At 36.9% G+C, this 12,675-nt stretch overlaps 1 protein-coding gene across 1 annotated transcript in view; it reads left to right on the plus strand.

Annotated features, from left to right (window-relative positions):
* Smp_073110 (putative vacuolar protein sorting vps41) overlaps positions 1-12,675 on the plus strand; it is a gene marked incomplete at its 5' end in the record, with an annotated part of 37,256 nt that overhangs the window by 2,522 nt on the left and 22,059 nt on the right. Inside the window, 3 exon segments of the mRNA XM_018793811.1 lie at positions 3,405-3,770; positions 6,849-7,021; positions 7,887-8,027. Of these exon segments, the coding sequence (XP_018648286.1) occupies positions 3,405-3,770; positions 6,849-7,021; positions 7,887-8,027 (680 nt within the window).

The following is a 12,675-nucleotide window of genomic DNA, read 5'->3' on the forward strand; positions in this document are numbered from 1 at the left end:
AGTGTGGTCATTCACTTGACGTCACCTCGCCAACATGGACAGGCGACGAAATACACCCTCCGTGTATCTGGCGACCCGATGGCCAGTTCTCGTGGGCTTGCAGGTGTAGGCATAGCACTTATTACGAGTACAGAACAAGCACTATTAGAGTGGGTCCCCGTTAACAGTCGCCTGTGTGCTTCCGGCTAAATAGCTCCGTAAGAACTCGGAAGGATAGGGACACATGTCGTTGCCTTTTCGTCGTTTCTGCCTACACTCCCATTGACTGTAGCCCGTGTGAAGTGAAAGATGACTTTTACAGAAATCTCTCTAAACTTCGAGAAGCTCAACACTCAGACATAGTACTCGTAGTAGGCGACCTTAATGCCCAAGTAAGTAGCTTAAACCAAACAGAAAGAAATTTAGGTGGGTATTTTAGTATTCCGGCTCAGCAACCAGATAATGGTTATCGTCTGTTGCAACTATGCTCAGACAATCGTTTATTCTTAGCAAACACTAATTTTAAGCATAAGAAGAGACATCATCTAACATGGTGACTACCTGCACCAAACCAACGATGGACTCAAATAGATCATATTGCCATCAGTCGTCGTTGGAGAGACTCGATAGAAGATTGTCGCTCGTACTGGAATACATGTTTGGACTCTGATCACGCTTTAATACGAGCACGCATTTGTCTGCGCCTCACTGGACGCAGAAAAACTACACTAAGCAGACCCATTAGGATTGAAATGAGTGGCGGGAAAACCGAAGGTTAGTTCCAGGAACAACTGAGTTCACATCTAGGCAGTTCTGTAAACGAAACTGACTCAGATGCTGCTTGGAAAGACTTACGAACAGCTGTGGATACAGCAGTCACATCTATCAGTAATTTAAACCAAAGGGTTCCAAAAAACCAATGGATTTCTTCTAAGTCTATTTCACTGATGGATTCTCGTAAACTCATGCCATCAGGCTCTGAACACTACAAAAAGCGAAAACAATTCAGATCTAGGTTAACCAAAAGTCTAATGAACGATCGTGAGCAGTGGTGGGCAACGAAAGCAAAAGAAATGGAAAAGACAGTGTCTGTAGGCAAAACCAGGCAACTCTTCAGACTAATAAAAGAAATCGGAATTAAGAAGTCAAGTATAAGTGAGACAATCTCGGAAAAAGACGAAACCGTTATCTGCTCTCAGCCCAGATGTTTAGAACGATGGGCGGAACAATTTAGAGAACAGTTTATCTGGCCTTCAGTTACTCTACAGTTACCCACGATTCCCAGACAATCTGAATGGAACATTGAAGTAGGCCCCCCGACCCTATCTGAAGTTCAAAAGGCTATAGCTAATCTGAAACGAGGAAGAGCAGCTGGTCCAGATGGATTGGCTCCAGAGGTCTTTAAATATGATGGTCCAATTTTAGCGATTAGGTTGACTAATATTTTGGCTAAAATCTGGGAGTTGGACGTAATCCCATCCGACTGGTCACAATCACTTATTGTCCCAATATATAAGAAGGGGTCAAAATCATCTTGTGATAACCATAGAGGGATTAGTTTGGCTAATATAGCATCTAAAATACTAGCCTCAATAATTATCGGGCGCCTAACTAAGACTCGTAAACTGTAAACACGAGAATAGCAGGCTGGCTTCAGACCTAGTCATGGCTGTATCGAACACATATTCACTATTCGTCAGGTTTTAGAACACAAACATGCTTATCGGCGTCCGATAATGATAGTTTTTCTTGACTTGAAAGCAGCATTTGACTCTGCAGACCGAGAGGCTATGTGGCAGTGTCTGTTATTGAAAGGAGTACCTCAGAAGTACACAAACCTTGTGAAGGATGTTTACTCGAAGACTAGCAATCGAGGGAGAGTTTATGGCGAGCTTTCATCTGATTTCGCAACCTCAAGTGGTGTCCGACAAGGTTGTCCACTATCCCCATTTTTATTTAACTTCATTATAGACCTGTTGCTGGAAATAACACTCTCGTCGACTGAATTTTCAGGAATTGATCTTCTACCAGGAGGTCTACTTATCGACTTAGAATACACAAATGACATAGTCCTGTTTTGTGAAGACTGACAAAATACAGAGTCTACTGTTAGAACTGAGTAATAATGCCAGGGTATTTGGGATGCGTTTCTCCCCATCTAGATGTAAATTGTTACTCCAGGACTGGCCTGCGTCAACACCTGAACTAAGGATAGGGAGTGAAGTAGTCGAACGCGTCGACAACTTCACCTATCTTGGAAGTCTAATCAGCCCTAATGGGTTGGTGTCTGACGAAATCTCAGCACAGATTCAAGAGGCTCGTTTGGCTTTTGCCAACTTACGTGACCTATGGCGAAGACGAGATATCCGTCTATCAATTAAGGGACGAGTATACTGCACAGCAGTTCACTCTATTCTACTTTACGGCTGCGAAACATGGCCATTAAGAGTAGAAGATACTCATAAGCTACTAGTATTTGACCACAGATGCCTTAGAAATATTGCTCGCATCTGCTGGGATAACCGGGTAAGTAATAGTGAGGTTGGACACAAGGTATTAGGGAATGATGGTGAATCAGTTGATGAAGTTGTGGATCTTCATCGACTGAGATTGTTGGGCCACGTGTTGTTACGTATGCCTGAACATTTTCCCATGATTTTGACTTTGACACTATCACGGTATATTTCATTGCATTTCAACTACTGTTGTTTAGATATTGTTATCATTGTAGAAGTCAAGAGTCATCTCTTGTTTTCTGACCTTTGTTGATACCATTTTTTGTTAGTTTCGCATCTGATAAGTAACCTAATCATTATATTTTGGTTAAATATCCTAAATACGAATAATAACTTTAGTTCTCTTATATATTAAGTCAATCGTGTATTAGTCCTTTCTTGTAAATCTAATATAATTAGAGGTTGATTTATCGTTTCGATCACTTCAGTTACTGGAGTATTCTATTCGATCAACTATTCCGTCATATCAGGCTCTACTATACATAGAAACGGAAATGTATATCATCATTAACACTTCCACGATGTTTGTCTTCCAAAATTAATTATCACATTTTGTAACTACCTTTAATCGATTAGCAGTTTTAAACTACTAAAATCTGTTTACAGAATACAATTCTCTTGTTGTAAATACGTAGGTGTGATAATAGTACTAGGGGCTACAAATAAATTTGAGAAAAGTTTTGTGTTGGTTCTTAGTTTCCCATTAACTTCGGTTCCTATTTATCCTAAATTTTCAAATCTATCTACCCAATACATCGAATTTAACTGATTAAATTATTACAAGACTTCTTATTTATCTACTTTTTTATAGAATAACTAATTCACCTACTATATGTAGTCTTTGTTGGTGTACAGAGAATTGTTTTTTAATTAGTCGGGGACATTCAATTCGTATTTGTCAAATTTCAGATCGGACTAGTAATTCTGATCATTCACTGCATTCCAGCAATTCTTCATTAACTCATCGATCGTCTCAAAGTTTATCCTCAGTTGAATGTCGTATTGGCTTGCCAAGTCGTTATGTTGAAATCGTACATCAAATTAATATGGATGATTCTATTATTATTCATAGTGTTTCAAGACATCAGGCATGTATTCTACTCTTATTTAATGTTATTAATGACTTGTCTAAATCAAACTATGAAATATCTGTTCTTGATATTGATTTAGATTCAATAAGTAATAATTTAATTTCATCCAATCAACAATATAAAGAAATTTATCATGAAAAATTGTCAATGAAATCAACCGCTTCATCACATATTGTCGGTCTAGGTAAGATTTTTCAATGCTTAAAACCATGTAAAGTGAATATGTATAACTTGGTAAATAAATTGTGAAACACTTCTTAGATTGAAATTTTTAAAAATATACTAATTATTAGTTTTAGGACGACTTTCATTATATTTTCTATGTGTAGATATCCATTTTCTTTGAATATGCATTAAATATTGGTTAGTCATTACTTCACTTGTATCCATTCCGGTTTACAGGGATTACAAGAACTCTGGTTTTGTTTTGAACTGAAGAAATTTTAATTATATTTTCGATCTGTAAACCACTTAGGCTTCATAATTTTTGTTTCTAGTTAACACCTTGACCTAGAAAAAAATCAAATATCTGTAACTATGTTTCACATTCAGCTCTGTCAATTAGGCATGACTGTAAATAATAATGTATCGTATGATTTGATTATCACCTACCAACTTAAGTCCATTAAATTCAGTCACCAAATTATTTAAAAACAAAATCTCAGTTTGTATCTTATCTGAAATACAATAAATGGACTAAGATGTTTTCGTATAATCCAAGGACAGTTTTCATCATGGCTGCCATCAACCGAACTAGTCATCATCGTCTAGACTGAATGAAGTAGTTGAGCTCGTTTACCACTGACTTATCCTGTAAGTCTCATCAGCCCTGGTACGTTAGTGTTTGACGAAACCTGGACACGATTCCGAAAATCCCAATTGACGTTTGTGAATATTCGTCACTTATTGTTTAGGCTAGGTGTCCGTCTGGCAATCAAATTATGAGTTTGTTGTGCAATAATCTGCCCTGAATTACTCTACGGTTGTACAACATGGTCTTTGAAAGTAGAAAAACATGAAGACTGCAGATTCTCGTTACTGCTGTATTCAAAGCGTTGCTTGCATCTGTTGGGACTCCTTCGTGGGCTATTCTGAGGTTAGACACTGGGCACCATGAAAAGATCACAAACCAGTTGGTGAGGCTGTAAATCTTCACCGACTAACGTGGTTGGGACGTGTACTACTTATGTCTAATCACAATTTACCTCGACGGGCGATATTTACTGATATAGCATTAAGTCAAAAGAAATTCAAGGGTTTCCAAACCGCGACGTGACATCAGTGCATAAAGTTGATCCGAGCCATGTTGTTAGATGTCGTCCTCCTGGTTAGAGTTCACGCAATAACCACATTTGGTGGCTGAAGACGTTGTGCCACATGACTCGAAATAGATTATTGTAACGCACTTTCGATTTCTTCCCTATCCCCTTCTTGATATTGAGTTCCAGTGTTACTTCACATACACCGTTACATTTTGTTTTGTAGAACTATATTCTTGATATTTTTGTCTTTCTCATTATCCTTGCTACTACATTATTTCCATCCCCTTACTATTCATTTCATCACATTGTACTAGTGTGGTATGCCAAATTGAACTCTCATATTTATGTCAGGCTCGACGTTGTTTATAACAGCTTCATATTATAACGATCCTTTTCCTTTTTACACGAATGGGACGTTAATTTACCTAAGACGAATATCTACACTAGATTCCCTCCCAGTGTCTACTCTACAGGGCTTCAATACAACTCACATCAAGAACACGTGACTAGAACGTAAATATATTTCCACGCCAAAACCCAATACAATCCGATAACAATGAACAATTAATCGATCAATAATAATAAGTAATAAAGATAGAGGAATGTATAACTCATCTGACACCTGTCAGACTACCTGCATTTCTGACTAAGCAGACAACCGAACATTATCATCCTCGCCCACACATCATTTCAGATAGCTGTTTTATCGAAGTTTAGAACTTTTCAGCTGTATTCATTCAAGACTTTAATAAAAAGTGAATATTCAATTTGTTTCTTTAGAGAGTTCCGTATTATGTTAATCTCTTCTTAAGTTTACATATTGTCTGGTGTGTAAATCGTAAAGTTTTAACTCATACTGTGTTTCTTTTATTAAAAGTGACTAAACTTCATGAAGCTATATTCTATTCAGCTTTTTTAAATTTATACATGAACATAATAATCTCTATGACATGATGTTGTTCGTTTCCATTGGATGTGATACTGTTTATAATGGATTTAAGTAATATGTTAATTAGTAGATTAGTTTGACAATGAATTATTTGAAGAATTCCATTAATTTTGCCCATGTATGCTAACATTAAAAAAAATCCGCAAAACAATTCAGTTAAGAAAATTTCTTTTCGATAAATGTCATTTACAAAAGCTGTACAATCGTATTTATAGCCTATAAGAAAATATGTAGTTACTGTATCACTAAGTAATCGATAAAATTTCGGTTGTGAAACAAAATTTATGTAATAGTGTATTAGGGCAATAAGAAATAGCAAGATCAAAATAGGAATATAGAAGGGAAGTCCGAAAAATGATTGTCTACTTGCTAAGTATAAAAAGGTATGGAAAAAAACACGCAGCAGCAATAACTTGTAAAATTAGAAGTGGGTGATTGATCCCAGGGCATGTTGTTTTTGAATATAGATCAGAATTGGATGGGAAAATTGTTAAAGCATCTGGTGTGCACAAATTTAAACTTACCAACTCTACTCTCTAATACCTCGTCGAACTTGGCCACAGCACCTTCGGAAATTTCTTTTAAAATTATCTACAAAGTTGAGAGGAAAATTACCTGAAAATTATGTAACTCTGTCGATTGTCCTCGATCTAATAATTTTAATATGTAAAGTACTCAAGTTAAGTCGATGTTAATTGAACTGTGCCCTGATTGGTCACTGAGCAAAGATAGATATGTCCGGCTTGTAGTTAGTGTGTAAACTATTGTTATATGTAAAAGATTACTTTCACTGTAATTATATTTGGATTTCACACTGTGTGAATGTTTTGTAATTTCTCTCGATAATCTGTTGTCTAGTTCTCGATCGTTGTTCTTACCTTGTATATCAGAATTTACATGATATAATGTTTAGTACTCAGTCTCATATTTAGTGAAATATTGGATCTGTTTATTGGGGAATTCCTACTCCCCCACCGGTTAGCGAGTATAGAAAAGAAACTGAAAATTAAATGGACTCATTTTTTCCCTTTTATTTACCTTTATATGTTAGCTAGTGTGCCTCATGAAAATACGCATTATATTTTTTCAAGAAAAGAGCTATTTTGTGCGCAAGAACTAACTCTTGATGATCGTATTGATTGGTTCCTTGAAAATAGTTTATTTTCTAAAGGACTTGAAACTGCTCAAGAACATCCACGATTGTTGACTCGTCATACAGTTCAAGTAAGCGTAATCGAAAATTTATTTTATGCTAGTTTAAATGGGGTTTTCAAGTATTACAATTCAAATTAATCTGGAATATTTTACTCAGAAATGTAAAATCAAATTATTAATAATATTGACGTCGTATCATGACTCTAAATGTTTTTTTTATCCATTTTTTATGTTTGGTATGAAAATCACCAAAATAGATGCCTTATTATAGATATGTGAAAACACACTTCATGATAGGATTACTTTCACATATACTCTCACACAAATTTATTTTGGATTTTTAGACATTTTTTCATTGTTCTAAAATTTTCATATACTGTATGCTTGTTTCTTGCACGACATGTAAATAATACTTTAAAGGAATAAAAAAAATTAAGTCATTCACCAGGTACTTGGTTATGAACTACACTCTTAGTATGAAAACTAATGATACTACCTGGTTTCCGAGATCGAAGTACGTAAAGTAGATCTCGAACCTGGAAATGAGTAACTGAAAGTCGGGCGCCTTTAACCACTAGGCCAACGCTTCAATAACAGTAAAGCACTTACGGTCTTCTTAAGTAGTTCATCTGTCAATATAGCAGCTAAGTATGCTATACAATTTCTCACTTACTTTAAAGGCAAAGAATAATTCCTTCTGATGTAACCATAGATTACTGATCAACTGCTTTAATCGGATACATAGTTTTCAAGTGATATTTTGGAAGTACATTGTTTGGTATGATGGACGAAACACTTGCGAATTTCGTAACATTTCGTGTATATTTTTTTTTTTACCAAAATTACTACTTTATTGAACTAATTAAAAACATGAATATTTAATAAAGCTTGTTTTTATTTTCTGTTTTATTATAATTTTCTACTTTCTTCATAGTCTGTTGGCATAACGTATATCGATTATTTATTAAGTGAACGTTATTTCATTGGAGCTGGAATACTTTGTGCACAAGTTTTATCAACTAGAGAAGCTTGGGAAGAACAAGTCCGGAAATTCTCAAATATTGATCATTTAGAGGTGATATTTCTGTTAAATTATTGTCCTTTTTCATTATAGTGTTCACCAAACACTTTTCACTACTGCACTGATATTATTAATGATACCTGAATAACTTTTATGTTGTCATCACTCTCTTTATTGTTATTTAAGAAAAGATAAAATTGAAGATAAACGCCTAAACATAGTGTTATAATCATTTGTTATCTTGGGACTAAGCTTGCCCACTTGGGTCGGCCATGAATTTAATACAGTAGAGTAGAATCTTTTGGATAATATCAATTTGAATCTGTAGTTATATGTTTTTGTTAACATTATCAATATTATCTTATCAAAAAGCACAAAATGTACAGTTACAGCTCACTTCCCATTTCCTTGGAACAGTGTTACATAAAGAGCCTTGAATTTTCACAAAAATTAATTTATATAAAAAGCTTTTTCTAAATGGATTGATAGGCTAAAAAAAAGAACGTAATTCCACTGAAAAACACTAATCTATAGTAATTACAATTGTTCTTTTCCAGTACCTTATATCTCACTAAACTATCTGACTTGTAAAACTGTAAAGAATTATTGTATCGCTTAAAAATTCCCATCATATTAAAAGATAAATTATATGGACGAAAAATATTCTTTTCAATAATCTAGAAAATGTTTAGGTTCAAGGCAAAATACATTATTCAAAATTATAGCATGTGAATTAAGGATTGTATGTAATATACAATAAAATAAAATCGTAATTGTTGGGATGACTAATATGAAGAGTTGACTTAAATAGAATAATTTTATACCTTAAGTAAAGTTGTAGGATAACCGATGAGAGTAAATATGGTTAACATGGAATGAGAAATCACGTAATATGTAGTATAATATAAATTGGGTACGAATTAGTAGATCAGGATGGATGCTGAATAAATTTCTCAAAAAGGTTAACAAGTGTAATAATATAGTGATAATAATAATAATAAAAATATTAAGATGTGTGGATAAGTTTAGGATATAAAAATGATTATTAACTAGTTAGTCCCAGAAGTATGCCAATGTAAAAAAAGTAGTTGAACATATTTCTTGTGGACATAAAACCCCGACTTCTTGGTCGGAATAGCTATTGCTTCAGCCGTCTGAAAGATTTTCAGTCTGATGGATTCAAGCAGATTGCTGTTAACACGTCATATTATTATGAATGATTGCTTCCTTTAGGTTGTATGCCACGTTTGTACTAAATGAGCTAAAATCGAGCCGTTAACAGTTTTCACTATATTTTTGCTTAACTGCACTGTTAGGTACTAGCGAGTCCGAAAATACGAATCCCTAGAACACTTGGCTGTATAACTTGCTCCACAAGAGTAGTTGAATTGATAGATACAGAAAGAGATGGCTAGTTTAGGTAATTTATCTTTCAATTCCAGAATGGTCATCGGATGTGTAAAAAACAATAGTTGTAGTTTACCTGTATTAAAAGTCCTTCGCATTGCTCTGTGCAACTTTGGTGTCAGCATTTCACTGTGTGCTTACTTACTTTACTTTTACTTAGGTCTGTTACCCCCAGTGGAGCATAGGTCGCTGACCAGCATTCTCCGTTCCACTCTGTCCTGGGTCTTCCTTTCTAGTTCTATCCAATTGTTGTTCATTCTTCTCATGTCTGTTTCCATTTCTCGGCGTAATGTGTTCTTTGCTCTTTCTCTTCTCCTTCGGCCTTTAGGATTTCATGTAAGGGATTGCCTTGTGAGGCAGTAGGGTGCTTTTATCAATGTGTGTCCTATCTACTTCCAGCGCTTCTTCCTGATTTCTTCATCCGCTGGAATCTGGTTTGTTCTCACTCACAGTAGAATGTTGCTGATAGTGTCTGGCCGACCGATCCGAAGTATTTTGCGTAAACAACTGTTAATAAACACCTGTATCTTCTGGATAAGGGTTTTGTAGTTCTCTAGGTTTCCGCCCCGTACAGTAGAACTGTCTTGACATTTGTATTGAAAATTCCGATCGTGGTGTTGGTTGACAATTGTTTTGAGTTCCAGATGTTCTTCAGTTGTGGATATGCTGCTCTTGTTTTGCCGATCCGTGCCCTCACATTTGCATCAGATCCACCGTGTTCATCAATGATGCTGCCCAGATATGTAAAGGTTTTTTCATCCCCTAAAGCTTCTCCGTCAAGTGCGATTCGATTGGTGCATGTTGTGTTGTATCGGAGAATCTTGATTTTTTCTTTATGTATGTTGAGACCTATTGCTGCCGAGTCTGCTGCTACACTGGTCGTCTTCTCCTGTATTTGTTGTTGCGTGTGTGATAGAAAAGCCAGATCACCTGCGAAGTCTAAATCGTCCAGCTACATCCTAGCTGTCCATTGTATCCTGTGCTTCCCACCAGATGTTGACGTCTTCATGATCCAATCGATCACCAGGAGAAAGAGAAATGGTGAGAGTAAGCAACCTTGCCTGATAACGGTCTTTACCTCAAACGAGTCAGTGAGCTGTCTGCCATGCACGATTTCGCAGTTTAATCCATCATAGGAATTCCGTATGACATTGACCATCTTCTCAGGCACGCCGTAGTGTCGAAGTAGCCTCCATAGTGTTGTCCTGTCCACGCTATCAAATGCTTTCTCGTAGTCAGTGAAGTTGATGTAGACTGATGAATTCCATTCAATTGATTGTTCCACAGTGATCCGTAATGTTGCAATTTGGTATGTACACGATCAATGCTTATGGAATCCAGCCTGTTGATCTCGAAGTTGGGCGTCTACGGAGTCCTTCATTCTGTTTAACAATACCCTGTTAAGGACTTTTCCTGGTATTGAGAGAAGAGTGATACCCCTGTAGTTATCACACTTGCTGAGATCGCCTTCCTTTGGTACCTTGATCAGATGTCCTTTCCAGTCTGTTGGTACTTGTTCTTCATCCCAAATCTTACTGAAGAGAATGTGGATTGTCTTTGAAGTTACTGCTACATTTGCTTTCAGTGCCTCTGCCGGGATGTTGTCTGGTCCCGCTGCTTTGCCGCTCTTGATTTGTCTAATGGTCATGCTGATCTCTTCAATTGTTGGTGGGCCAACATCGATTGGGATGTCTGTGGGTGCTGCCTCGATGTTGGGTGGGTTCAGTGGAGCTGGTCGACTCAAGAGTTCTTTGATATGTTCTACCCACCTGTTTCGTTGTTCTTCAATGTCAGTGATTACTTTGCCTTCCTTGCTTTTCACTGGTCTTTCTGGCTTACGGTAATTTCCGGCAAGTTTCTTTGTTGTGTCATACAGTTTTCTCATGTTTCCCTCTCTTGCAGCCTTTTCCGCTGTCATTGCTAAATCTTCCACATATTTACGTTTGTCGGTTCTGATGCTCCTCTTCACTTGCTTGTTTACTTCTGTGTATTCAGCCTGTGCCTTGGCGCTTTCTGCTCTTGTCCGGCTGGTATTGATTGTTGCCTTCTTCTTCTTCTTTTCTTTAATCTTATCCAGTGTACCAACAGTGATCCATTCCTTGTGATGATGCTTCTTGTGGCCCAGAACCTCCTGACATGTTGAAACGACTGCCTCCTTGATACCTTTCCAGTTGTTCTTTATGGTAGTTTCCTCTCCATTGAGTAGATCATGAAGAGCGTGGAACTTATTGCTGAGGGCTATCTTGAATTTGTTGAGTTTGTCATTATCCCGAAGAAAGGCCGTATTAAACTTTTGTGATGTTGTCCGCCTCGTTGTCCAATGCTTCTTAAGTTTCAATTTCATCTTGGAGACTAGCAAGTGATGACGTGAGGCTATGTCAGTTGCTTTCTTGGTTCGCACGTCCTCCGTCGTCTTCTTGAAAGTTTTGTTGGTGCAGATATGGTAGATTTGGTTCTGTATATTATGGTTCGGTGAAGTTCATCCGGCTTTGTGTACACGTTTATGTGGGAATATTGTGACGCCTATGACCAGTTTATTGAAGACACATAGGTTTGCAAATCCCACCATTTTCCTTTCTTTCTCCCAATCCATGTCGTCCCATGACGTCTTCATATCTAGTGTTGTCCATTCCAACCTTAGCACTTAAATTTCCCATCGAAATGGTCAGGTCCTTTATTGGGCACTTCTCGAAGATTGACTGCAGCCTATCGTGAAATTGACCTTTAACGTCTTCATTGTAGCCGTTGGTAGGTGTATAGCATTGGATGACGTTCTTTCTTTGTTTTGAAGGAGGCTTTGATGACTATTGGTCCATGAGATTCCCATCCTATAAGTGCATTTTGTGCTTGTTTGGACAGCATCAATGCAACTCCTTGTGCATGTGGGGCATTTTCACTGTGTGCATTACCTCCTAATTGTAAGTGTGTATACGGAGGCTTTTTGCTCACAGTTAGGGCCTCCCTTACGCTCTTTTTTCTTGGCTAAATGTTTATTTTTAAATTTCTCCGGATATTCATTTTCCTTCAGGGTAGTACTCAATGCCTGTTTTTTCTTCAACCGAATCTAGGGGCATATGGTCTTAATTCTATAGTGAAGTGTCTTGATCAGGTTCCTTTTGTATTATAGGGAAACAAAACTAAGACAACTGACTGGCCGTGTCTCTTCACTTAATTTCACGTTCGCACATCATGTACTGGAGATTGTTGACTGATTATCCTTCAACCGTTTTCGAAAAAAGCCACCCGCTCCACATATCATTTTGCTACCCTGTTACTGACTTACTAAATGACTACC

The sequence above is a fragment of the Schistosoma mansoni genome, chromosome 1, assembly GCF_000237925.1.
Source record: "Schistosoma mansoni strain Puerto Rico chromosome 1, complete genome".
Taxonomy (NCBI): Eukaryota; Metazoa; Platyhelminthes; class Trematoda; order Strigeidida; family Schistosomatidae; genus Schistosoma; species Schistosoma mansoni.